The sequence below is a fragment of the Rana temporaria genome, chromosome 11 (genome assembly GCF_905171775.1).
Source record: "Rana temporaria chromosome 11, aRanTem1.1, whole genome shotgun sequence".
NCBI classification, from domain to species: Eukaryota; Metazoa; Chordata; class Amphibia; order Anura; family Ranidae; genus Rana; species Rana temporaria.
In genome coordinates this window covers 106,965,535-106,992,878 of record NC_053499.1, presented here as the reverse complement: position 1 = coordinate 106,992,878, position 27,344 = coordinate 106,965,535, and the positions used below count along the sequence as shown (strand labels likewise).

The window sequence follows — 27,344 nt, the reverse complement described above, 5'->3', positions numbered from 1 at the left end:
TAAATGTTACATAATACCCATAAATATTCCAACTCCATTAATACACAGCCTTAAAGTGGAGGTTCCACCTGAAAAAAAAATTACACCAAAAATTGAAAAAAATAAAAAATTTTACTTACCCTAAATAGCTGTTGCTATGCGGAAGTGACGAATCTGCCTCCGCGGTGGATTCTCTTCCTCCTCCTACACTCTGTGTCTTCTTGTGAATGGGGCGCACTGCATTCTGGGAACTGTGTGTGTCCCAGAAAGCAGCCGGCCCATTCACAAAGCGCCACGCTGCTCACGCATGCTGTACGGCTTCACTGCCTGTTTCCCTTACTGTGGATGGCAGCGCTTGGAGCTGCCAGGATCGAGGATCGGGCTCGGCGGGGGCCGACATCGCTGGCGGCTAGGACAGGCAAGTGTCCTTATTAAAAGTCAGCAGCTCCAGTGTTAGTAGCTGCTGACTTTTATTTTTTATTCTTTGTAATGGAACCTCCGCTTTAAGTCACAGTATGGTTTCATCTGGAATAATACCTCGTAGCATAGAATACGACTAGCATCACAGCCAACCAAAACTTATGACGCCAACTTCCCTCCCCTCATAGATCAAATAAGTAACTACCTATCAAAAATGCAGAAAACTCAATTATCATGGGTCGGGAAAATGGCTGCATTTAAAATGCAAACATTACCAAAAATTCTATACTATTTTAGATGCCTTCCTATCCCAATTCCTGCTAAATTCTTCAAGCAACTAAAACACTAAAAACTTAAACGATTTATCTGGAATAATAATAAAAAAAAAAAAAAAAGGGTCGTATTTTCAATTCTAACCACCATTACAACTCATGGTGGTATGAACTTACCAGATATCAGGAGTTACTATTATGCAGCCATCCTAGATCAGATGAAGTATTGGTTCTCCCCCCAGAAAGACAAATTATGGTTGAACATAGAACAAGAGTCCACCAAGAATTCTGATTTATACGCTCTAGCATTAGCTAATGCTGTACTCCCAAAAGTAGTCAATCCCAATCTACTAAGTATTCAGGCCACATTATTTGCATGGAAACACATACTTTCTAAATCTAGACATTTAGGAAAAAAATCTAAATTATACCTTCTTACAGAAATTATTAACTACTGTAAAATCCGACTATCAGTAGGCAATTGGATCAAACAGGGATATCATCTTACGTTAACCTACCCCTGAATTATAAAAATGTCACTCTGTGCAAGCTGGGAGGGTGTAAGCGTTTGAAGGATTTCAACCCGGATAATAAGATATAGATACCATCAATAATTTGGGAATATCTATCCCAACAAAAGGATTATGTTAAAAACGGGTATTTCATTCTTCTATGACATACTTTCATCTCAATCAGCTGGAGAAAAAAAAACACTCATATCAAAGTGGGAGAACGTATCCTTTTCCTGGGATCAGTGGAACAAAAAATCATTCCAAACAATTAAAAATGCATCTTCATGCATCGAACACTGGGATAATGCCCAAAAAAGAACTAATAGGGGGTATTTAACCCCCTACAGGCTATCTAAAATGTACCCTACCACGTCCGGCATTTGTTGGGAGGTACAAAGCGCAAACTGGGAATCTCCTACACACTCTATGGTTTTGCAAATCCTTGAGAAGCTTTTGGAACTCAATCTCATCCTTCATAGCAAACATCACAGGTAACCTTCTTGCGCTTACACCTACCTCAGCATTACTAGGCATTGACCTCGAGAAATACCCCACCATTTACAGAACTATTGTAACCCATATACTGATTGCCTCAAGACTAACTGTTGCTAAACTCTGGAAATCTACAGAAGCACCCAATATAACTACGGTCATAAACAGATTGAATTCCCAAGTGCAATTCGAGCTGATGCTAGCTTACAAAAAACACTCTATCATCTCCTTTAGGAGAAGATGGAAAACTTGGCTAACCCACCACAGAGCCTCCTCTTATCTTAAAGATTGTAAAATAAAATTTTCACTTGATTGTTTGAAAACCTTTATGCTTCGTATTAAGCCGTATGTAGATGTAGAACAATAATTAATCTACCAGTTCCTTGTGTTTATTTTATTTTATTTATATTGTTTTTTTTTTTTATATTTTAGTCTGACTATTAACCTAATTAAAGTTAGTACAGGCTGTATCATTGTATAACGTGATGCCCTACCAGTCCTGCAGCTTGAACCCAGTTGGGGTAGGCTGGTCTAGGTCATCAAGGCCCGAACTAAGTCTATAAGCTAGGCCTTTACAGTTCTATGTATAACATTGAAATATTGTTTGAACTGCAACTCTGTCCCTTATGTTTTTGTTGTATGATTGTACAACCTATTTAATAAAATAAAAAATGTATAGATTAAAAAAAAAAAAAAAGTTACTGCACTTCAACATACAACGATTTTAGTTTTAGGGCTATGTACTACTTATTCCTGGTCTTTATAAAGCTGTGTCCATAGACAACAATGCACCATATTCAGATCAGTAAAAGACATGGCTTTCATGCAAAAAACATAACATTACAGCTACAACAGGTGAGACCTCTTTATTGTGAAGTCTATTTAGGCTCGATTCACACCTATGCATGTTGCTTTTGAGCGTTTTTGCAGTGCTTTTTGCGGTGCTTGTTGCATTTGACACGCGTTTTTACAGCGATTTGCGTTTTTGTTTTTTTTTAGCCGGCAATTTAAATTTATTTTACATTTCCTTTAACAACCAGCTATAAACAGGTTAAAAAAAAAAAAAAAAACACAAGTCGGGGGTTAAAATTGCGCCAAAAACGCGGTACTTGCATTTTGGACGCTGGTCCATTGAATTCTATTACATGCAAAAATGTTGGGTTTTGCAGGAAAAAAAGTCCCCGACCCTTTCCAAAAACGCAGAGGCACAAAAAAGCATTGATGTAAACATGTTCCATAGGAAACCATGTTAAACAATTTCCCTGCAAAATGCATCAAAAAACGCATTAGTGTGAATGGAGCCTTAAGCCTGACACGCAACAGGTTGCACTCAATTAGGAATGGATAGTGGACTTCTGCATCAGAAATCACAAATTCATATACAAATGAATGACAGGTGGACAGCAACCACATTAGTACGCATGTAATCAAACATTGGATGCAGAAAGCTTGCATCCAAGTTTATTCTGTCTAACTGCAGAATCCTATTTGTGCGTAAATTGTACAGTATAATTAGAATTTTTTTTTTTTAATGTATATATGTTTAGAGCGGTTTCAAATATTTTATATCTCAGTACAAATGAAAAGATTTTCAAATGTACAATATAGGTACAGGTAAAACTTCGAAAGCAGCACTTTTGGATTTTCACACCTCCTGAAAATGTTTAAACAAGAAGCCAGTCGAGACCTAGAAAAAGTTGGAAAGAGTTGCAGAAAACAGAACACTTGATAAAGAGAAGATTACAGCAATAAGGAAATGCTTTTGTCATCTTCAAAGAGAGGTTTGGCACAATGGAGTATGCAGGATTATGAATAGATGGATATACATAGCTAGGATAGCTCACTTAAACACAGGTAGGATATTGATTCAGGCACAAATCCAAATATTTAGAGGAAGACAAATTCCTCCTTCAGAAGTGCCTAAGAAACTTGTTCAAATATGAAATACATTTGTTTTTTTAAGAGCCATCTGGGCATTCTTACAAGATATTTTGACAATATATAACCAGTTGCAAATTTTTCTTACATGCTTCAAAACAACCCTTTGAACTCCGAACGTTTATTTCTGGATTAATATATTTTGTATATTTTCTAACCACAACCAAAAAGGCCCATGTAATAGTGCAAAAATCTGGCAGTAATATACAAGATGTTTGGTACAATTCATTGAAAATAGTAATCGTCTTTATGGAAAGATGACTTGAACATGTTGATGCAGAACTGGAACATAAAGGTTGCTCACTATAAGCTTACTGTCCTGACAGGTCTGTTTGCTTTCAAAAGGTTAACAATTTTATACCAAAATCATAGAACAACCGCAATGCCTCCCCTAAATACTCTTCCACCATGTCAATGATTAACCACTTAAGGACCCCTTCACGCCGATATACGTTGGCAGAATGGCACGGCTGGGCACAATCACGTACCTGTACATGTCTCTTTAAGCCCAGTCGTGGGGTCGGGAGCGGCGGCATGCTCGCGACCCGGTCCGAAGCACCGTGACCGGCGCCCGCGGGACATGATCGCCGCTGTGTCCCGCGATCGGTCACCGGAGCTGAAGTACGGGGAGAGGTGTGTGAAAACACACCTTCCCTGTTCTTCATTGTGGCAGTGTCATTGATCGTCTGTTCCCTGATATAGGGAAAGACTATCAATGACGTCACACGTCCAGCACCGCCCCCCTACAGTTAGAAACACATATGAGTTCACACTTAACCCCTACAGCACCCCCTAGTGGTTAACTCCTAAACTGCAATTGTCATTTTCACAGTAAACAATGCATTTTTATAGCACTTTTCGCTGTGAAAATGAAAATGGTCCCAAAAATGTGTAAAACTATCCGATGTGTCCGCTATAATGTCGCAGTCACTAAAAAAATTGCTGATCACGCAATTAGTAGTAAAAAAAATTATAATAAAAATGCAATAAAACTATCCCCTATTTTGTAAACGCTATAAATTTTGCGCAAACCAATCAATAAATGCTTATTGCGATTTTTTTTACCAAAAATATGTAGAAGCAAAAAGTAAAGAATATGGAATTTTTTTCAAAATTGTCGCTCTATTTTTGTTTATAGCGCAAAAAATAAAAACCGCAGAGGTGATCAAATACTACCAAAAGAAAGCTCTATTTGTGGGGAAAAAAGGACGCCAATTTTGTTTGGGAGCCACGTCGCACGACCGCGCAATTGTCAGTTAAAGCGACGCAGTGCCGAATTGCAAAAAGGGGCAATGTCCTTAACCTGCATAATGGTCCGGGTCTTAAGTAGTTAATGGTATTGTAAGATAAGACTTGTTAACCACTTAACCCCCGGACCATATTGCTGGTCAAAGACCAGAGCACGTTTTGCGATTCGGCACTGCGTCTCTTTAACTGACAATTGCGCGGTCGTGCGACGAGTTTCCCAAACAAAATTGGAGTTTTTTTCCCCCCCACAAATAGAGCTTTCTTTTGGTGCCATTTGATCACCTCTGCGGTTTTTGGTTTTTGCGCTATAAACAAAAAAAGGAGGGACAATTTTGAAAATTTTGAAAAAAATTAATATTTTTTACTTTTTGCTATAATAAATATCCCCCAAAAATATATAGAAAAAAACATTTTTCCTCAGTTTAGGCCAATACGTATTCTTCTACAGATTTTTCGTAAAAAATAAATAAAAAAACACGCAATAAGTGTATATGGTTTGCGCAAAAGTTATAGCGTTTACAAAATAGGGGGTATTTTTATGGCATTTTTATTAATATTTTTTTTTTAGTACTGCAACATTATGGTGGACACTTCAGACACTTGACACATTTTTGGGACCATTGGCATTTTTATAGTCATCAGTGCTATAAAAATGCACTGATTACTATAAAAATGCCACTGGCAGTGAAGGGGTTACCACTAGGGGGCGGGGAAGGGGTTAAGTATGTTCCCTGGGTGTGTTCTAACAGTAGAAGGGGGTAGACCGACATGGGGAAAAGACTGATCTTCTGTTCATACATTGTATGAACAGAAGATCTCGCGCAGGGGAGCCGACCTGCCGCCGTAGAACTGCGGTGGTTGGTCGGCAAGCAGTTAATTAGTCAATAACCTATAATATAGTCTGTCAATTATGAATATCCAACTTTGTCTGGATTAAAGAGAATAACTCACTTAGGAGGCTTTTCTACTGTTCGGTAGGTGTTAAAGGCTTGTAACTGGTTTTGAACACCACTCAAAGAGTTGGCCAACTTCCGATCATTAAGTGTAATAATCATCTGCTCAATCCATTGCAGGAGCTCAGATGCCAGGTGCTCATAGTTATCAATTAGCTTATCTGCTTCAATGGCATGATCCAAGACCTGTGAAAATAATTATTCACCATTATGGGTTATCGCATATTTTTCATCAACTAATTACAAAAAAAATGTATAAAAAATGTGCAGGTCAATAATACAAAGGTGGTCAGTGTCCATTGCATTGTTAAAGGACAAGTTCACCATAAAAAAATAAAAATAACACATGCACTTTTTTTTCCTGCAAAAAGGTGTGCATTTATTTATTTTAGCAAGTAGGACTACACCATATAACCTTGTTACGCACATGCAACTTTGCCGTCTATAGGCTCATTCGAGCAAAACTCCTGCTAACACCAATCAACTTTAACCACTTGATCTTGGCTGCATTTAAATGTTTACAGGACATTGGTTTAGCCCCAGGGCATTCAGGACCTACAGATGTTAATGCATCATTTTTGTAATTTTTGCCTTTTGTCTACACTTATGTCCATTTGGGCATTGTATTTACATCTGTAGCCCTCTAGCCTATAACATGATCCAGATGCGTGTGCTGTGTGTTTGTTTGGTTTTTAATCTTTGGTGAATCAACACTGAGCGCTACTAAGAAGCATTGAACATCTTTTTTATTGTCTAAACTTTTTTCAATAAATACAAGCTTTTTACTACCCATCACGCCGTGTCTGCCTAATTAAACGCTCAGATGTTTGTTGTCGGGAGCCTTTCCTACACGGCACCCCCCTCTTTTTTGTTATTTTAACCCCTTGTCGCCAGAGCCTCCCAGCCCTTTAAGGGGTTTAGGATCATGTGACAGCTGCGATTGGCTGTCACCACAGTCAGATGATCGGACAGCTCCCGATCACAAGCAGCAAACAGGAGCTTTTGGTTAGCAAATTATGCAAATATGTAGTCATGCAGGTCAGCTACACTGTTGTGCATGTATGCAAAGATATGCAAGTATTCAGGTATGAACTTATGTAGTGTGTAGGTATGCAAGTATGCAGTTTAGCGTTTACGGTTATACAGGTCAGCCTATACAGTTATGCAGGTCAGCTTATATCGTTTGGCAATTTTGCAGTTATGCAAGTTGTGTAGGTATGCAGTCACAGCGGCATGCAAGTTATGTATAGTCCCAACCCTCTGATCCCTCTAAGGTACTTATGTTCTCCGAGCTAGGTCCAACCTACTACTCTGCATCACCCCCTCTTTTACTAGATACAGAGGCGGGCGGCTGCAGAGCGGCTCCACACTTGCCGCTGCAGTGAGCTACTGGGGCAGGAGCGAGACCAGGGAAGAAGTTTGCAATCCCGAGTCTCCGGACTGCACAGCCCATGTGCACACGCACCGTCCCTGGTTGTCACCAGAACTAGGGTCCCCATTGGAAGATATCCCATCTATTACTTTACTTGCACTTTCGATGTTAATGGTAAACATGACAAATAGAAAGGGTGAATCTCCCTAACTGGGGTACAGACCACAATAAAAATCTGACAGGTCTTCTAATCCATCTCTACTATCCAAAACTGGTAAACTGGTAAAAAAGGGGAGGCACCCAATGCTTTACTTCAACATATAAATAAGATGTTAAAGGAGAAATCCAGCCTGAGCTTTTCCTATGGGTCACAGGAGTGCAATTTGTTTTCCACTCCTGTGACCCGTTTTCAGCAGAGAGCGGTCTGAAGTCCACTCTCTGCTGACATCACTGGAATCAGTCCAGGCACTGCCTCATCACGACAATACAGTCCAGGTGCCTGTCTCAGCCTCTCAGCGAGCCGCTGAGACCAAGACGACTGCGCCCTGCCCCTCCACAGCTCAGCGCTCCAGTGAGCGTGGAGGAGCAGAGATGCCGATTAACAGTCAGCAGCTCTCCTCTCTGGGATCTGTAAGAACCGAGACATCGGCAATGTCGGATGGCTCAGTTCTCAGTATAGAGACGCTGGGGGACAGATGCAGCATCGGTCCCATGCTGCATCCACCCAAGTATAAGGGGAGGGCTTACTTCTTTTAATGGATATGGTCTCCATGTTATGTCAGGTTTGCCACTCCATATTGACTCAATTTAAATCATTATAAGCATACTACTATGGCCTATGTTTATATTTGTTATGAAGCATACTAGGTATTATAAAAAAGAAAACATCTTGCCAAGACGAAAATAAAATGTAATATTTACAGGAGCTTACTTTTCATGACAAGCAGTTAAGCTCTTTCAAAATGGCTGCAATGCAAAACACCTGTTCACACTATTCTTTACTTTAGGTCAGGGGTAGGCAATGTACCAAATCCCATCAAGCCTCCGATTGTCAGGGTCTTGAAATGTCTCATGGGACTTTTAGTTTCACCACAGTTGGAGGGCCGAGGTTGCCTATCCCTGCTTTAGGCTTTTAAAACAATTGTTGATCATCATAATTAGGGATGAGCTTCAGCGTGTTTGCATCGTACACGTGCAGAGCCCGCCAGGAAGTCTGCACGGCGCTGCGCTAATCACAGCCAGGGAGACATTTCTCAATCTCTGCAGCCGAGCATCGGGAAATTTCTCCCAGGCTGTGATTAGCGAAGCGCCGTGCAGACTTCTTGGCGGGCTCTGCACGTGTACGATGCAAACATGCTGGAGCTCATCCCTAATCATAATTATGCAAGTACAAGCAAATGCCCCTCTCTCAACACCTCTTACTTGAAGAGGCTCGTTTCAAACATACAATAATTTATACACCTAAAAAATAAAAATAAAAAAAAGATGCCAAAAAATCTAACTATTCTTATTTTAGCCAAGAAACAATTGTCAAGTGTATGCAAGCTTACCTTTCCAATGCGTTTTCCCTCAACTGCCAGAGCCTTCATTTTTGAAAAATAATGATAAAATGTGGCCACATAGGTAATGATGGACTTTTCATCTGGTTGATCCACATTTACATCTAATAAGTTAAAAAAAATAAAAAAAAAAGGGAGAGAAAGAAAAAGTTTTTTTATTGAAACGCCAACACAAATGTATACACTTTTACCTCTTTCTTTCCCAGTCAAAGACTTTCCCCTTGCCACTTCCTGTCTATTTTACATAGTAATATAGTTATGCCTAGTACACACAATGATGAAAAATAGCGCTTTCGGAACGATTGTCCGATAATCTGATTGTTAGTACACAGCTTTCGAGAGCCGGTCACGACAGTTCATGCAAAAATATCTGAAGGGACAAGCACGAAAATTTTACTTGTACGATTTTCATATATTCAGTACAGGATTCCTGTTAAAGAAAAAAAAAAACAAAGACTACGCATGCTCGGAAAAAAGAAAGCACACTATATCACTTCCGAAGTTGTATTCCATTATACGAGAATTTCATAGCTATTGGTCTTTGATATGAGAAAAAAATAAATAAAAATTATTAGTCTGGTATTTTTAGGTGTACAAGGCTTTAGTCAGGTTGAAAAAAAGACAAGTTCATCTAGCTCAATTGATAAAAATAAATAGTAGAATGAACAAAATAGAATAACTCCGTACCCACAGTTGATCCAGGAGGAAGGGGAAAAAACCCTATATAAAAAGCATAATCCAGTTTGCACCAGCAGGGGAGCACAATTCCTTCCTGAGCCCTCAGAAGGTAATCCAATATTCCCTGGGACAATACCTACATTCATTACCTATAAATGCTAGTATCCAGTTACAGAAGTTATATTTTGTGTCCTTAAAGCGGGGGTTCACCCAAAAAAATGTTTTTTAAATTACATCTAGCAGAGCCAGCATACTAAGGACATTTCATTTTGGCAGGTAATTTTTTTTTTTCCGCTGTACATACCTTTATATTCTGTTTTTGTCCAGGGCTTCTGGGTTCCGATGACTGCGGGACTGGGCGTTCCTATCCTTCGGTTCGATGATTCACGGCTTGTGAAACAGGTGACCTGCCGCACAACGCACGTCACCAGATGTTGGGAAATAGCCGAGCTGCGAGTCGGCACTATACGGCGCCTGCGCAGCTCGGCTATTTCCGGAAATCTGGTGACGCACATTGTGCGACAGGTCACCTGTTTCACAAGCCATCAATCATCAAACCGAAAGGATAGGAACGCCCAGTCCCGCAATCATCGGAACCCTGAGGCAGGGATAGGAACGCCCAGTCCCGGAGTCATCAGAACGCGGAAGCCCTGGACCCAATCAGAATATCAAGGTATGTACAGAGAGAAAAAAAAATACCTGCCGTAAGTAAATGTCCTTAGTATGCTGGCTCTGATGTTAAAAAATTGTTTTTAGGGTGAACCCCCGCTTTAAGAATGCATCCAGCCCTCCTGACCTGAAAGTGATTTATACACCAAGTTCACTATATGGACACCTATGTATTTTTACATGGCGATAATATACCCCCCTTAAATCTCCTCTTCTCAAGAGGATAAATTCAGTTCTGCTAAACTTTACTCATAGCTGAGCTTATCAATGCCTCTTGGTTTGGTTGCCCTTCTCTGCACTGTCTCCAGTTCCCCGATATCTATTTTGTGAACTGGTGCCCGAAAATGAACTGCATTCCTGATGGGGTCCAACTAATGATTCGTACAAGGGCAACATTATGTCTCTCTGTCTCTGGAGGCTCTACCTCTTAACACTGGAAACCATAGCGCTTTAACAGCTTAGCATTACATTCGATGTCCATGATCTACCTCAACACCCAGCTCCTTCTCAACCATGGACTATCCTAGTTGTTCTCCTCTTAGAATGTATGATGCATGTTTTTAGCCCCAAGTGCAACTTTACATTTATCAACATTAAACCTAATTTGCCAGATCTGTACCCAATTAAATAGTGCATTAAGGTCTGCTTGTAAATTGAAGACATCCAGCAAGAATGTTATTCAACTACATACAGTATGTAGCCTGGTGTTATCTGCAAACACTGAAATAGTACTTTTAATCCCAAACTCATTTTTATTTTTAAATAGGTTAAAAACCAGTAAGGGTCCCAACATTGGGGTACATCATTAACAACTTCATACCATTCCGCATATGAATCATTATACACTACTCTTTGAATATGTACTTTTAGCCAGTTTATCGATTTAAAAAACTGGCCAAAGCCTGTAAAATTTGTTTGACAATCTTAGCCTTTCATAAATAGAAGAGGATTAGACACCTGTGTCACAATAAACCCACGTATAGGTTTAAAAATAAACTCCTAGCAGCTACTTAAAAGGGATGTACTATAGTACGCTAATCATGGTGAAAATTGTCAGAGCTTTAAAAACACGACGTGTAGTACAAATTACATAAAGTTAATTATGATCATGAGAATATAGTGCAAACACTAAAATAATCCCATTGAGCTTACATATAAATAAAATGTCCTTCATAAAAAAAGTGCAAATATGTAATGAAAAAAAACTATCTAGTCCTGTAAACAAAAAAATATCTGTGCCAATATTTGTGCAAATTTAAATCCTGTGCAAAAATATAAAGTGCTTGCAAACAAACAAAATTATGTGTGTGATTCAGTTCTTGCCTTTAAATCTATTCTTGCATTATCCGAGTTTATGTTCCATTTTTTTAAGGATGTTAGGAATACACTTTTAGTAAAAGGGAGCAACTGTGTATGCTTTTGTTGCAGAGGGGGACAAATTCTTTAAAATGAGCTACACAGCAAGAGAAAAAGACCTTGATCCACCCCTCAACATACTTTATTTGCAAAACCTAACTGAAGAAAATAAGCTGGTGGTAATACAGGTGGAGAATAAGGAGATCTTTTCTGCTGGCAGAAGAGTATGCACCCAATGCGACATCTCTTTTTATAAGAAGCTCATTTATTTCTGGCGAGTGATCCAACTTGAGTAGAGCACTGGAGGTACTTTTTAAAGTCACTTTATACGTTTCGAAAATCGATGATGATGCAAGATTTAAAAAAGGAATAACTATCACACACATACACACTTTAAAAGCATAATTTATGATTTTGCATGCGTTTTGTTTTAACCACTTGACCCCCGTAAGATTTAAAAGCAGAGTTTCACTCGGTTTTGTATTTATTAAAAGTCAGCAGCTACAAAAAAAGTGTAGCTGCTGACTTTTACTAAACACACACTAACCTGTCCCACGATTCAGTGATGCGGCCACACACACACAAACCTTTGGTTCTCTCACGCGCCAGCATCTCAAGTGTGGGCAACCGGCTTTGACAGCTTGCGCTGTGCCTTTTCAAGAAGATTGCAGGGAGAGAAGGGAACTTCAAGTTGCCTATGAAGCCCGAGGGGAAGTGGGAGCTTGGTACTTGTCTAAACTAGGTACCCACACCCAAAAAATTACAAATGTGGCATGTAAGGGGGTGAGGAGTACTTAAAATTGAAGTTCCACTTTTGTTTGGAACTCAGCTTTAGGATTTTAATTTTCCCTCACAAATAGAGCTTTTGGAGGCATTTGATCAGCACTGCAATATATATATATATATATATATATATATATATATATATATATATATATATATATATATATATATATATATATATATATATATATATATTACACACACATTGGAACCTCAGATTGCGAGTAACGCGCTATTCCGTCTGTTTCCGAGGCTCTCCGGCACCCCCGCCGCCGCCTCTGGCCGCATGCGGTATTGCATGCCATTGACTTCAATGTGGAAACTCGCTTTGATATGCGAGTACTTTGGATTACGAGCGTTCTCCTGGAACAGATTATGCTCCACTGTGTAATATATAGATATAGATATATAGATATATTCCACTATAAAAACATATCCAATAAAAATTATTGAAAAAACAATTCCAATTTCTTTACTCTGTATTCTGCTACATGTTTTTGGTAAACAAAAACCTCAAGCGTACATTGATTGGTTTATGTCAGGGGTCTCCAAACTTTCTAAACAAAGGGCCAGTTTACTGTGCTTCAGACTTTAGGGGGGCCGGACTGTGGTCATTGGGGATAGAAATTGTCCTTGTGGGAGTAAACATTTCAGGGAGGAACAGTGCCTCATGGTTGGTGTCAATTTGAGGGATAGTGCCCCCATCATTGGCGTCAGTGGAAGGAATAGTGCTCCATCATTGGTTTCAGTGGGAGGAATAGTGACCCATCATTGGTGACAGTGGGAAGAATAGTTCCCCATCATTGGTGACAGTGGGAAGAATAGTGTCCCATTGTTTGTGTCAGTGGGAAGAATAGTGCCCCAGGGGCCAGAAAAAGGCAAGCAAAGGGCCACTTTCGGCCCTCGGGCTTCAGTTTGGACACCGCTGGTTTATGTGAACGGTCTAGCGTCTACAAACGGATATTTTTGTGGACTACTTTTTTACTAGTAATGGCAGCGATCAGCGACTGATAGTGGGACTGCGATATTACGGTGGACAATCAGACATTTGACACTTTGCAGGAAGCGGTGACAATACAGCGATCAGTGCTAAAAATATGTTAAGTTTTACTCACCGTAAAATCCATTTCTCTGAGCTCATGGACAAACACAGCAGCCTTTGACCTTAGGGTTGTATCCGCTTCCTTCCAGGAGAGTTAGGCAGAAAAAAAGCACTTTAAGTGTTAACAACACTTTCCTCAGTGCAGCTCCTACCAGGGGGCGTGGCTCCCCAAGCAGTGTCAAAAATTTCGAGGGGTGGGAAAAACACAGCAACCAAGCTTACACCCCAAACAAAACTGGAGTTCCTCAACAGAGGAACTCCAACTTTAAACTGCCGCCTGTAACACCTTGCGGCCGAAGCAGGCATCAGAAGATGCACTCACGTCCACCTTGAAAAAGCGTGGACCGACGACCAGGTCGCTGCACCACCTGTAAGACAGAGGCTTGATGTCGGAAAGCCCAGGAGGCACCGATCGCCCTGGTCAAATGCGCCGTAGCCTAAAAGGGAGGCGCCCGCCCCATCAGGGCATAGGCCTGAAGCACAACCTGTCGGATCCACCTAGAAATGGTGGCCGACCAGACTGCCAGACCTTTTTTTTAGGACCAGACAGTGACACAAACAGTGAGTCCGACTTCCGGAACAGAGCCGTAGCAGACAAGTACAAATCGAAGAGCCCGAACCACATCCAGGAAATGTAAAGTGGTCTCCTTTGGGTTCCTCGGCCGAGGACATAAGGATGGAAGAACAATGTCCATATTAAAGTGAAAAGCCGAAACGACCTTCGGGAGAAAAGAAGGCTGCGGTCGCAGCACCACCTCATCCTCATGGATGACTAAGTAGGGAGCCTTGCAGGACAAGGCCGCCAGTTCAGACACCCGTCTGCTCGACGTAATAGCAACCAGAAAAAACACCTATTGTGACAGTCAACAAAGGGATCTTCTGAACGTCCTCAAAGGGAGCATTCTGAAGCACAGAGAGGACCAAATCCAAGTCCCATGGGAGCAGTGGAGGGCACACAAGAGGGGCCACATGTTGGCCCTCTGCCCAAACGAGCGCACCAAGGGGTGCGTTGCCAATGGCCGCTGAAAGTAAACAGCCAGAGCCGAAATCCGACTCATAACCGCACTCAAGGCGAGAGCCTGATCCACTCCCTGCTGTAAAAACAGCATAATCCGGGACACCACGTATGTACGGGGGTGCCACTTCATCTCCTCACACAGAGATGTGGGCCTACCACGTACAATGGCAAATCCTCCGTGAAGTAGACTTCCGTGCACGCAGCATGGAAGAAACCACCGAGCCTGACAGGCCCCGGACCTTTAACACCAGGCTCACAACAGTCACGCCGTTAAAGCCAGCGACCGTAAAGCAGGATGGAAGATCGGACCCTGCGACAGAAGATCTTCTCTCAGGGGTAGACGCCAGGGGACGTCTGCCACCAGACGCACCAGGTCCGCGTACCAGGAACGGCGCGGCCAGTCTGGGGCGAACAGGATTCCTTTGGCTTCCACTCTGCGCAGCAGGCGAGGAAGAAGCATCAGAGGAGGGAAGGCGTGAATCAGGCGATTGCGACCCCACGGCACCACCAATGCGCCTGACGCATCCGCCCACGGGTCCTTCGACCTGTCCACGAACCGTGGCACCTTCCGATTGAGACGGGACGCTAGAAAGTCCGCGTCTGGAGTGCCCCACTTTTGACACAGACTCAGAAACACCTCCGGGAGTAGAGACCATTCTCTCTTTGGTCTAGCGTTTGGCGACTTAGTCGGCTTGCCAATTCTATACTCCCGGAATGTACACGGCCGATAGAGCCGGAACCGACCATTCGGCCCACCGAAGAATGTGCGCTGAACTCTGTGTGCCTCCCTGGTGATTGACGTACGCCACGGCCGTGGCGTTGTCGGACTGGATCCTGACCGGTCGGCCCTACAGATCCAGGGACCACCCGGAAAGGCACAGCTTGATTGCTTGGAGCTCCAGAATATTGCTCGGCAGGCGGGACCTGAGTCGCGCGCCCCTAGGCCGACTGGGTGCCCCAAACGCCCCCCCCCAGCCGGAGAGGCTGGCATCCGTCCTGACCACCGTCTAATGACACGATAGAAAAAAGACTTCCCGGTCCGAAGCACTGTAGATGTCAGCCACCACACCAGGGAAGACATGACCAGATGGCTCAACCGAATCTGGTAATCCAGAGAAGACGGGAGCTTGTCCCAACGTGACAGAATTACCTTCTGTAGCTCCCTGGCGTGGATTTGGGCATAAGAAACTGCCTCGAAAGAGGCCACCATCAGACCCAGAACCCTCATGCAGAATCGAAGAGATGACCACTTCTGGGTCAACAACTGCTGCACCGCAGAATGCAGTGTCTGGAGTCTCTCCGTTGGGAGAAAAACTCTCGCCTCCGCGGAATCCAGGACTAGCCCTAGGTATTCCAGACGCAGAGACGGAACCAACACTGACTTCTGGATATTCAGAAGCCAGCCAAACTCTTGGAGAGTCTGACACGGGATAGACACGTCCTCTTCTAATTGCGAGCCTGAGGAAGCTCTCAGGAGAAGGTCGTCCAGATATCCCACGATAGCGATCCCTCGCTGTCTCAGCAGGGCCAGTATCGGGGCGAGCACCTTGGTGAAAACCCGTGGTGCCGACACCAAGCCGAACGGGAGGGCCACAAATTGAAAATGGTCTTCCCCGACCGCAAAGCGCAGAAATCTCTGGTGCTTTGAGCATATGGGAACATGTAGGTATGCGTCCATGACATCCAAGGACGCCAGAAAGTCCCCCTGATGGAGCTCCGCTATTACCGAGCGAATCGACACCATCCTGAATTTTTGCACTTTGACAAAACAATTAAGGGCCTTTATTTAGGTCCAGGATTGGACGGACCCCAACCTTCTTGGGGACTACAAACAGAATGGAGTAAAACCCCTGAAACCGTTCCATCGAGGAAACCGGCACAATCACTCCCCTGTCCAGTAGATCCTGGACAGCCCCGGACAGGTCCTTCCGGCAATCCGGAGGAAGCTGGAGAAACACTCTTGTACCCCGAGGAAACTACTTCTCAAACCCAACGGTCGGAAAGAAGGGACCTCCACCTAGCTGCGAATTCTCAAAGCCGCCCCCCCCACCCGAGACACGGGTGGGGGCAGACCTTCACGCGGAAGCAGGTTTGTCCGCAAGCTTGTTAGGCTTGCAGTACCAGGTGCGCTTCTGCCCCGCAGCGGGGGCCCAGCACCTTGCAAACTTTTACTCGCCGCACTAGGCGCATGGAAAAACCGCTTGGGGACAGTAAAAGAGGGCCCTCGCTTACGGAGGGGGCCCTTTGCCCTTCCCGGACTGTGGGAGCAGTATGCCCCCACAACCCGTGGCATCCTCAATGATGCCATCCAGGGATGCCCCAAAAAGCTGTCCACCCTTAAAGGGTAAAACCCACCAAGGCCTTCTATGAGGACTGGTCCGCAGACCAGCATTTCAGCCACACAAGGCGGCGCAGTACCACCGAATAGGCGGAAGCCCTGGAAAGCAAGGGGAGCGTATCCAGGACCGACTCACAGACAAATTTTAGACCCTGAACCAATTGTTCAGCCAGGTCCTTGCCGGTCTCGGAAGCACCCTGTGTCTCCAGATCCTGCAGCAAAAAGCTTTGCCCCCAGTCAGAGTCTGACACCAGAGCCCCGGCCAAAACCAGTCTCACAGCCGAACCCACTACTGCGAAGGTGGAGCGGGCCACAGCCTCCACTCTCCCATCTGCGGGGTCTTCAAAGGCAGGAGCCCCATCCACAGGCAATGTGGTGGCATTGCTCAACCTGGACACGGGAGGGTCCACGGACGGAGGAGAGACCCACTTTTCTAAAAAAAAAAAAAAAGTCCTCCTCAAAGGGATAACGGACCGCAAAGGCAAAAACAGTCTGCGGTGTATCCCATTCCATGTACAACAAACTGTCCTAAAAAGGAACACAGGGAAACACTTTTTCGGTGCGTGGTGGTTTTGCGAGACCCAAAAGGGACTGGCACATCAGGTGCCCCCACCATATCCTCAAGTGTCTGAGTATCATGCCCGCAGAAATAATAGCTCCAACAATACCGACCCTGAAACAGAGTCGTCCTCACTGTCCACGTGGGTTAAGCCCGCATCATCTGACAATACAGACCAGAGACAGATGTCAGATATCCCCCGAAGCAGGCCAGGGAGGGGGCGCTTTTACACCCCCCATCTGGCCACTAGCCGCTTCAAATCTGGCGAGAAACACCACCAGGACAGCCGACATAGCCTCAGCAGATGTGGCATGGGGAGGGGCACCAAGGGTTAACTCAGGCATCGCAGAGACAAAAAGTACCCATTCAGGCACCACAGTGCCCCACCGCTGAGTCACCCTGAACTGCCAGGCAGAACCACCCACCGGTCACCGCCAGGCTGTTACAATAGAGACAGGGGCCCCCAGGGAACTCACCACCCCACCCGGTGCAGTGCGAGCTGAGACAGGTCCTACGTGTGCACCGGAGCTGGCTGCGCAGCGTCTGTCATCCCAGGGAGATTTGCGGTCTTCCAGCAGCGCTAAAACGACCGCACAAGGCCAAACGAAATCCAAGATGGCCGCTGTAAGAGGAAAAAACACCACAGGACTACAGGAAAATGGCCGCTGAGCCATAGAAAGTGCGACCACGGCAAAATGGCGGCCGTTGCACAGTTTAAAATACACAGAGTGACACAGCACCCAGTACACAGTGTACTACAAAAACCTGTTGTAAAACACACACAGCCCCCGCTATACACACAGGCCCCGGTGGCAATAAAGAGACCCCAGAAGGCCCCCCTCACAGCCATTACCCCAAGGGGGAAGGAGGGAGAGGAATGAAAGGAGAGAGGAAAGCAGGGAAAACCCTGTCGACCTCCCAGGGGAAAATTCTAGCCATACCACCTTACCTGATCAAGGGGCCACTACTTACCCGTCCTGCGACCACCGGCTGGAGGTATCCCAGACAGAACCAAAGTCCGCTAAACGGCATGGCTGTCGGCCAGACACACTGTGACAAGGCCATAGAGACCGGTCATATGTGTGCCCTAGAAAATGACGTTCCCCGGCCGCCCCTGGAGCAATGGGGCCAGTCGTGGACAACCCAGAGCTGAGCTGAGGGCCGGCACACGCTCGATGGTCGAACATGGGGGGACTACAAGAGTCAAGACCCAGCCTGTCACCCAGTCGGCAGTTGATGGAAGAATCATAGGATCCAAAAATGCAGGAACAAAATAACAAAAAGCGAAAAAAAAAAAAAAATCGCAAGAAAAAAATCTCCAGAGTACAGGACTCCAGTGTGCCTGTCCTCTCCTGACGTTAGGCTGAGAAAAAACGGAGGCTGCTAGAGCAGGGTGTGGGTTATACCCGGGGAGCCACGCCCCCTGGGAGGAACTGCACTGAGGAAAGTGCTGTTAACACTTAAAGTGCTTTTTTTCTGCCTAACTCTCCTGGAAGGAAGCGGATATAACCCTAAAATCAAAGGCTGCTGTGTCCGTCCATGAACGGAAGAGAAATATGCACTGTCAGTGCACCGACACTGGCTGGGAAAGGATTAAACATCTAGGGTGATCAAAGGGTTAACCGTGTGCCTAGCCAGTGATCAGCGCAAGCACATATACGATTAAAAAAAAAATCAATATATCAAATATTGCCAGCTGTATAAGCATATTCCACACTACCTCCAAAATAGAATAGATAACAAGAAAAGTGCAGCGCAATAATAGATCAAAATCTGATAATGTCCATATATACTCTAAAAAGTCAATACAGAGAGTTAGGCCCCTTTCACACGGGCGGACCGTTCCATGCAGGTCTATGGAGTGAAGGATGTCAGTGGTGACATGTCCGCTGGCATCCAATCCACTAAATTCAGATGGATGGAAACCATTTTTTTATCGTACATCACTGGATACAGAGCAGTCATAGTAATTACTATGTGGTTAAAGGCCACATTCAGGTGATGGACACTGGTGCAATCAAAGACAGGAAGTCCCTCCCTATATAACCCCTCCCATCCAGGGAGTACCTCAGTTTTTTCACTAGTGTCCAGGGTGTTGAACAGGGTCAGGGAGCTACGCTATCGGATCCAAAGAGCCAAAACAAAGGCTAAAGGCTAAAGTGGATGGTACCCGAGCCTTGGTACGAAAGTACAGGGTTTTGCCTGTAAACGCTTCTCTTAGAAGAGCTGGGCCCCGAGATACAGCACCTTGGCCACATTGCTATACCACAGGTTTGCTCTGGCAGGGCGCTATACAGGTCCAAGGCAGTGCACCCTACTTACAGAGGGGACCCTGTCCTTGAAGTTCTGGCCTGACACCAACACCCCATGAAGATTGGGTTGCTGCGATATTCCAGCAGTACCCTGCGGCGGGAAGGGTAGGTCTGTATTTGTTTAGTTTATCTTTTTAAAAAAAAAAAAAAAGAGATCTGACTGTCTGTTTTCCCGGTGGCCACTGGGAGCAGTGTGCGGTTCCATCATGCTTTGTGCTCAAGCAGGCTGCTTTTTCTTCCCTAGCCACTAGAGGGTGCAGATTTTCTCAAGTCTAGCATAAGGCAGGAAGAGGAAGGGTGGCCATTGCCATGTGCTGACAGGTCAGATAGGCCTTGGAGACAGAACGGTGGCCCATGAGTGTAGAGTACTTGCTTGGGAACGGGGTGCAGACAAGTCATGGTCATGATTACATGCTGCATATTTTCTGCCTATCCAAGGGGCGCGTACAACTGTAAGTAGATACACACCTGGATGATTAGTAGTTCACTTTAAAAGTGTCATTATCTGCTTGTGGGCAGGAATAGCATAAATATACGTGCTTGCAAATGTATTGCTTAATTGCATGTTTTTAAAGTACATTTTGAAGGACATGAGCGTGGGTGCATTTTAGAGAGTTGTATCTCCAATATAGTGCATATGTGCTTGGTATCCTGCAGGTCTAAAGTATAAGTATAAGTCTATAGGACCAACTGCAGCTGAGCAAGTGCTTGCTAAAATCGCAGTTGCAAAAAGGCGCAGACGCTGAAATGCACAGTTGCAAAAAGGCGCAGACACTGAAATGCACAGTTGCAAAAAGGCGCAGACGCTGAAATGCACAGTTGCAAAAAGGCGCAGACGCTGAAATGCACAGTTGCAAAAAGGCGCAGACGCTGAAATGCACAGTTGCAAAAAGGCGCAGACGCTGAAATGCACAGTTGCAAAAAGGCGCAGACGCTAAAACAAACAGTTGCTAGAGCACGCTATTGCTGAAACACACAGCTGCTGAAGATAACCGTTTTTACCAGTTCACACGTTTGCATAAAGAGACATGATCATGGGTGTACAAAATGCATGTTTGGACAGGTTTGTGTAGAACACAAAAACAAAAAATAAAACACGTTTATTATTAATCACATAAAAACACGTGATCGCATAAGGCGACAGGATCGCTTAAGGATACATGGTCACATAAAGATGCATGTTTATGTTTGTATAGATATGCATGTTTTTTATAGTGGCATAAAAATTCTTGATCGCACAAGGCAGCTCGATCACATAAAATGCTGGATCGCATAAGGATGCATGATCGCCTAAAGATGCATAGTTGCATAACAAAGCATGTTGATACATTTTTACTTAAATATACACGATTCCTCAAGATCACATAGGAACACATGTCTGCATATATACGTGTTGCGGAATGTTGCATAACACATTTCATAAACGCATGCTTGCTTTGCAAAGATGCTTGTTTCATGGCACACGTGCTACATGAATGCGTTTGTACAGCACACACTTTTCATATTTTACCTGAAAGTATATCTGTATGGTCTCATACTAAAACCATGAACGCACGCTTCCATAGAGGCATATTGCTTTAACACAAGCTGCATACGTTAAAGTGGTTGTAAACCCTTTACAACCACTTTAACCTACAGTAAGCCTTTTAAGGATTAAGGTTTACCTGTAGGTCCTTGAAATATCTCATAAACCTCCACGGTTTAGGAGATATTTACAAAAATAACGAGCGCAGATGTCTACGGCGCACTTTAGCAACAGCGATCGTGCCATTCCTAATAGAGACCATGCCATCCCGCTCTGGCCAATCACAGCGCTGGAGCCGCAATACCTGGAAGTAACAGACGGGAGAGATGGCGGCCGCCCGAACGGTGAAAGAGGGCGGATGCGGGGGCTTTGATTTGAGGTGAGTATTACATAATGAGCTAGTATGCTATGCAATTTTCACCGCTCATCAGAAGTTTCTGCGTTTTGCGTTAAGTTTGTGGCCTTACCCTTCGGGTTAGCCACCGCTCCCCGGGTATTTAAGACATTTTTGGCCCCAGTACTAGCAAGACTAAGGGGCCAGGGTATAGCAGTAATGACATACCTAGGCGACCTGCTGCTAATCAGTCAGTAGCTCAGCTAGACCAAACTGTGTCCAGCATGGTCAAGTATCTGGAACATCTGGGTTGGATTCTCAACCTAGGAAAATCATCCTTGCGTTCAGTAAGAAGGCTGGATACATAGCAGGCCCAGTCTAGCCTGGGGAGGAGGGATGGACGGGGAGAGGAAAGGGAGGACTAAAGACCCCATATCAACCACCCCAGCTGTTCCATCCTGCCAAGGACAGGGGAACTGTACTTACCCGTCCCTGCGAGGACTGCTGTACTTGTTCCTGACAGGCCCAAACCCAGCAGTACGGAGTGGCTGCCGGCCACGGCCCACTGTGACTGGACAGTAGTAGCCCGGTCATATGTGGGCCCTGGAGCATATAGCTCACCGGCCACCCCCGAAGCAAACGGGATTATGTCATGGACGACCCAGTGCGTATCTAGGGCCTGCTCACACTCGATTGCCAGACTGGGGAGACTACAAGGATCTATATTATCCAGCCTGTCATCCAGCCGGCAGTTGATAGATCTCAGGATCCAATAGTAAAAAGAAAAAACAAAAGTAAACAGTTCTCCAGGACCATGGGCCCTTAGGGAGTCAGGTCCTTCTATACTAGGCAGAAAAAAATCTGAGCTACTGAGTGCAGGGTGAGGGGTTATGACCAGAGGGACTGCCCCCTGGGCGGGGCTGTTCAGCTTTGGTATAGTTGCATGTTTTTAAGTATCCAACATATCTGCCTAGTCCTCTCCTAATAGACGGAACATAACCCAAATGTCAAGATTTAAGGAAGCTGTGTCCGTCCATGGACGAAAGAGAAATAGGATTTTTATAACAGCTTACCTGTAAAATCCTTTTCTTGGAGTACATCACGGGACACAGAGATTCTTCCCCTCTTATTGGGATACTTATTGCTTGGTTACAAAAACTGGAGGTACTCCCTGGATAGGAGCGGTTATATAGGGAGGGACTTCGGATCTTTGATTGTACCAGTGTCCATCACCTGAAGGTGACCTATAACCCACATAGTAATTACTATGGCCGCTCTGTACTCCAAAGAAAATCTTAGATTGTAAGTCTATGGATGGCTAATAAAGCTTTTCTATACTCTTTTAAAATTGTGTTTTACATCATTATTTATACTCCACTAGGGCACACTTAAAGTCCCACTTTACCCTACCTCAAATCCAATTTGTATACCTCTGAGGGACGGTGCCTCTGTGGAAGTATAATCATTTCACGTCTACTCCCACCCCTACATAATCACTGAACAAACAGGATGGTCACAACACACTTATCCCCTTCAGGGGAAATACTTAGATGTTGATATCAGAGACAGTACATGTTACATCCAATACGGGACCTCCCGTATTGGACGTAACGTGCATGAGAGGAGGGGCTACAATAGTGATGGCAAATATAGAAAATAAGTGTAGCGCTAAAAAATTAAATAGGATCGAAAAGACCATATGAATAAGTCTTATGGCGAATAAAGTGGAAACACCACAAGTGCTCACATAGTCAACTATGCACAGTGCAGAATATATTGATTAAAGTCTGTGAAACAATCCAACTGAGAGTGACTGTGTAAAAAATTGATAGAAGGTCCACCACCGAGTAGTAATGTTGAGAGGCTTACCAGAGGTATTGGACCCAAGTAAGTATACACTTATTAGGCCGATCAAGCTTATAAAAAAGGTACTGGTATCTAGAATCCAAATCGACTCCAATGTTGAATAGGTCAATAAAACTCCTAAGGCATTCATATGGATATTATTCAATACAAAACCATTCAATAGGAAACCAGCCAGATGGTATTAATGGACACTTCCAATAGTGGTAATAAATTATCCAAGCAATTCAGGATGTAAGGAACAGGAAGAAAAAAACAAGGGTGCACATTGCCTTGCAGTATTTATTTAAAAAGTTTACACTCACATTTAGGTGAACATAACAAGCGCTTAAAAATCAATAGAGCAGTGGGGTCAATATTCCGACCGACGCGTTTCGTTCTCATGAACGTCATCTGGGGTACTGACCCACTGCTAAAAAAGACATATATATACAGGGAGTGCAGAATTATTAGGCAAGTTGTATTTTTGAGGATTAATTTTATTATTGAACAACAACCATGTTCTCAATGAACCCAAAAAACTCATTAATATCAAAGCTGAATATTTTTGGAAGTAGTTTTTAGTTTGTTTTTAGTTTTAGCTATTTTAGGGGGATATCTGTGTGTGCAGGTGACTATTACTGTGCATAATTATTAGGCAACTTAACAAAAAACAAATATATACCCATTTCAATTATTTATTTTTACCAGTGAAACCAATATAACATCTCAACATTCACAAATATACATTTCTGACATTCAAAAACAAAACAAAAACAAATCAGTGACCAATATAGCCACCTTTCTTTGCAAGGACACTCAAAAGCCTGCCATCCATGGATTCTGTCAGTGTTTTGATCTGGTTACCATCAACATTGCGTGCAGCAGCAACCACAGCCTCCCAGACACTGTTCAGAGAGGTGTACTGTTTTCCCTCCTTGTAAATCTCACATTTGATGATGGACCACAGGTTCTCAATGGGGTTCAGATCAGGTGAACAAGGAGGCCATGTCATTAGTTTTTCTTCTTTTATACCCTTTCTTGCCAGCCACGCTGTGGAGTACTTTGACACGTGTGATGGAGCATTGTCCTGCATGAAAATCATGTTTTTCTTGAAGGATGCAGACTTCTTCCTGTACCACTGCTTGAAGAAGGTGTCTTCCAGAAACTGGCAGTAGGACTGGGAGTTGAGCTTGACTCCATCCTCAACCCGAAAAGGCCCCACAAGCTCATCTTTGATGATACCAGCCCAAACCAGTACTCCACCTCCACCTTGCTGGCGTCTGAGTCGGACTGGAGCTCTCTGCCCTTTACCAATCCAGCCACAGGCCCATCAAGACTCACTCTCATTTCATCAGTCCATAAAACCTTAGAAAAATCAGTCTTGAGATATTTCTTGGCCCAGTCTTGACGTTTCAGCTTGTGTGTCTTGTTCAGTGGTGGTCGTCTTTCAGCCTTTCTTACCTTGGCCATGTCTCTGAGTATTGCACACCTTGTGCTTTTGGACACTCCAGTGATGTTGCAGCTCTGAAATATGGCCAAACTGGTGGCAAGTGGCATCTTGGCAGCTGCACGCTTGACTTTTCTCAGTTCATGGGCAGTTATTTTGCGCCTTGGTTTTTCCACACGCTTCTTGCGACCCTGTTGACTATTTTGAATGAAACGCTTGATTGTTCGATGATCACGCTTCAGAAGCTTTGCAATTTTAAGAGTGCTGCATCCCTCTGCAAGATATCTCACTATTTTTGACTTTTCTGAGCCTGTCAAGTCCTTCTTTTGACCCATTTTGCCAAAGGAAAGGAAGTTGCCTAATAATTATGCACACCTGATATAGGGTGTTGATGTCATTAGACCACACCCCTTCTCATTACTGAGATGCACATCACCTAATATGCTTAATTGGTAGTAGGCTTTCGAGCCTATACAGCTTGGAGTAAGACAACATGCATAAAGAGGATGATGTGGTCAAAATACTCATTTGCCTAATAATTCTGCACTCCCTGTATATATATATATATATATATATATATATATATATATATATATATATATATATATATATATATATATATATATATAAATAAACCCCCATGTCTGAATTTTGGCTCCAATGAGGGAAGGACGATAGTTAGTCACTACTTCCGGGTTTGGTCAAAAATGCCATCCTCGGCGTGCGTTCCAAGACTCCCTGTGAAAAGGAGGCTGGAACGCAACTTCAACGTGACGCTAGGCTGGATCCGCCTCCGGAAGTGTACGCAAGGTAAGCAGCCAAGCCTCGTTATCGCTCCGGTATTCAGGCCCCAATAGCTCGTCCAACCGGAACTAGAGACACCTCGCGGGCACGCGTAGGAGGAAATGTCCGTGCGTTTCAGGTCCAAGCTCATGAAAGCCAGATAAACCGGAAACGAATGTCCTTGGCCTCTGATCGAGAACTAACACATATACATTAAAAATCCTACCCAAATTAATGCATGAAGAATAAAAAAGGAATAAAAAAAAGAAAAAGGGAATATAAAAACACTCTCGGGCAATAATATCAGAAATCATTGACCAATGAAAAATAACTGCAAATGCAATCATGCCCGACGGTAAATCCACTAAATAAGTGGAGATACCGAGACATAAAAGCAAATATTTACCAAATGAGGAAGTTAATCAATAGTTAAAAATAAATTTAACCAAAAAATAACTCAAATATACACCAATTACTAAAAAAGTATAGGTCCACTAAGCCTATTAATAAGGAGCCATAATTGGATACAGGTGTTCATGATGCAGGCAAACTATGATTGAGTAATGAATGCATTAATGTCCCACTCAACATTGAGACCATGTGGGACATAAGTCTTTAATTCATAGATCCAATAGGTTTCCAACTTGGATACCCCTCTCGTTCTAGCCCCTCCCCTCCAAGGTGGCACATACCCATCAATGATTAAGAGCGGTGTACCCCTCGGGTTGCGGTCATGGCATTCTCTATAATGTCTTGGTACAGTGTGTTTAGTACCACCACCCAGGATTTTAGCGACATGTTCACCTACCCGTACGGAAAAGGCTCGTATAGTGCGACCCACGTATTGTTTTCTGCACGGGCAGGTGATCAAATATACAATATGGGTAGTCGCACATGTACAAAAAGATTTGATAGGATAGACTCGACCCGTACTCCGGGACTGAAACTCCAGAGACTTGAGTCTCCCACACGTATTATGTTGACAAACAGTGCACTTTTTACAGGGAAAGTAGCCTTTCATATCTTGGAAAAATACAGGGAGAACTGGGGGATCAATGACATTAGGGGCAACACTATTCCTCAATGATGGTGCCCCCTTAAAGATCAATTTGGCTCATTCAGGTAGATTCGGGCCTAGGACCCTATCGTTTTTTAGTATACTCAATGTCTGTCGATAATAGTTTTTACATCCTTATGCTGATTGGAGTATGAGGTGAGCATAGAGAATTTGAATGATTTGTCCGATTCTCGCGGAGCCCTGTCGGCCAACAGGGAACCGCGATCAGTTGATGCCACTTTATATAGTTCCAAATCGACTGTAGCATCATATCCTTTCTCAACGAATCTCTGGAGTATTGATGCCTGTGAGAAATAGGCGTCAATATTGGTGCAATTCCTTCGTAGGCAAAGGAATTGGCTACGGGGGACTGAGTTGAGCCAGGATTTGTGATGACAACTATCAGTAGGAATAAAACTATTTATCTGTAGCTTTAAAGTGTGTTTGAAATTTAAACTGATGGGACTCGAGCTCAATCTTGAGGTCCAAAAAGTTGACCCTAGTGGGACTGCAATCAAAAGAAAACGAAATGCCACAATCATTATTATTTAAGGAAGAAAAGAACTCGCCTAGTGAATCAGATGAGCCAACCCAGAGGAGGACGACGTTGTCTATGTATCTAGCCCATAGGACTAGGGAGGGGCTCCCGCTCCAAATAGACGACGTCCTCCTCCCACTTGGCCATAAACAAATTGGCGAGCCTGGGGGCAAATTTAGCCCCCATGCCAACGCCACGTTTCTGCAAAAAAAAAATTGTAGCAAACTCCAATAATGAAAGATTTCTGCACGTCTG

The 27,344-nt window shown here is 43.8% G+C and overlaps 1 protein-coding gene across 1 annotated transcript in view; it reads right to left on the bottom strand.

Annotated features, from left to right (window-relative positions):
* The window catches only part of SPTBN2 (spectrin beta, non-erythrocytic 2), a 904,339-nt gene that overhangs the window by 320,111 nt on the left and 556,884 nt on the right, over nucleotides 1–27,344 (bottom strand). The window contains 2 exon segments of the mRNA XM_040328797.1: nucleotides 5,813–6,000; nucleotides 8,737–8,849. Of these exon segments, the coding sequence (XP_040184731.1) occupies nucleotides 5,813–6,000; nucleotides 8,737–8,849 (301 nt within the window).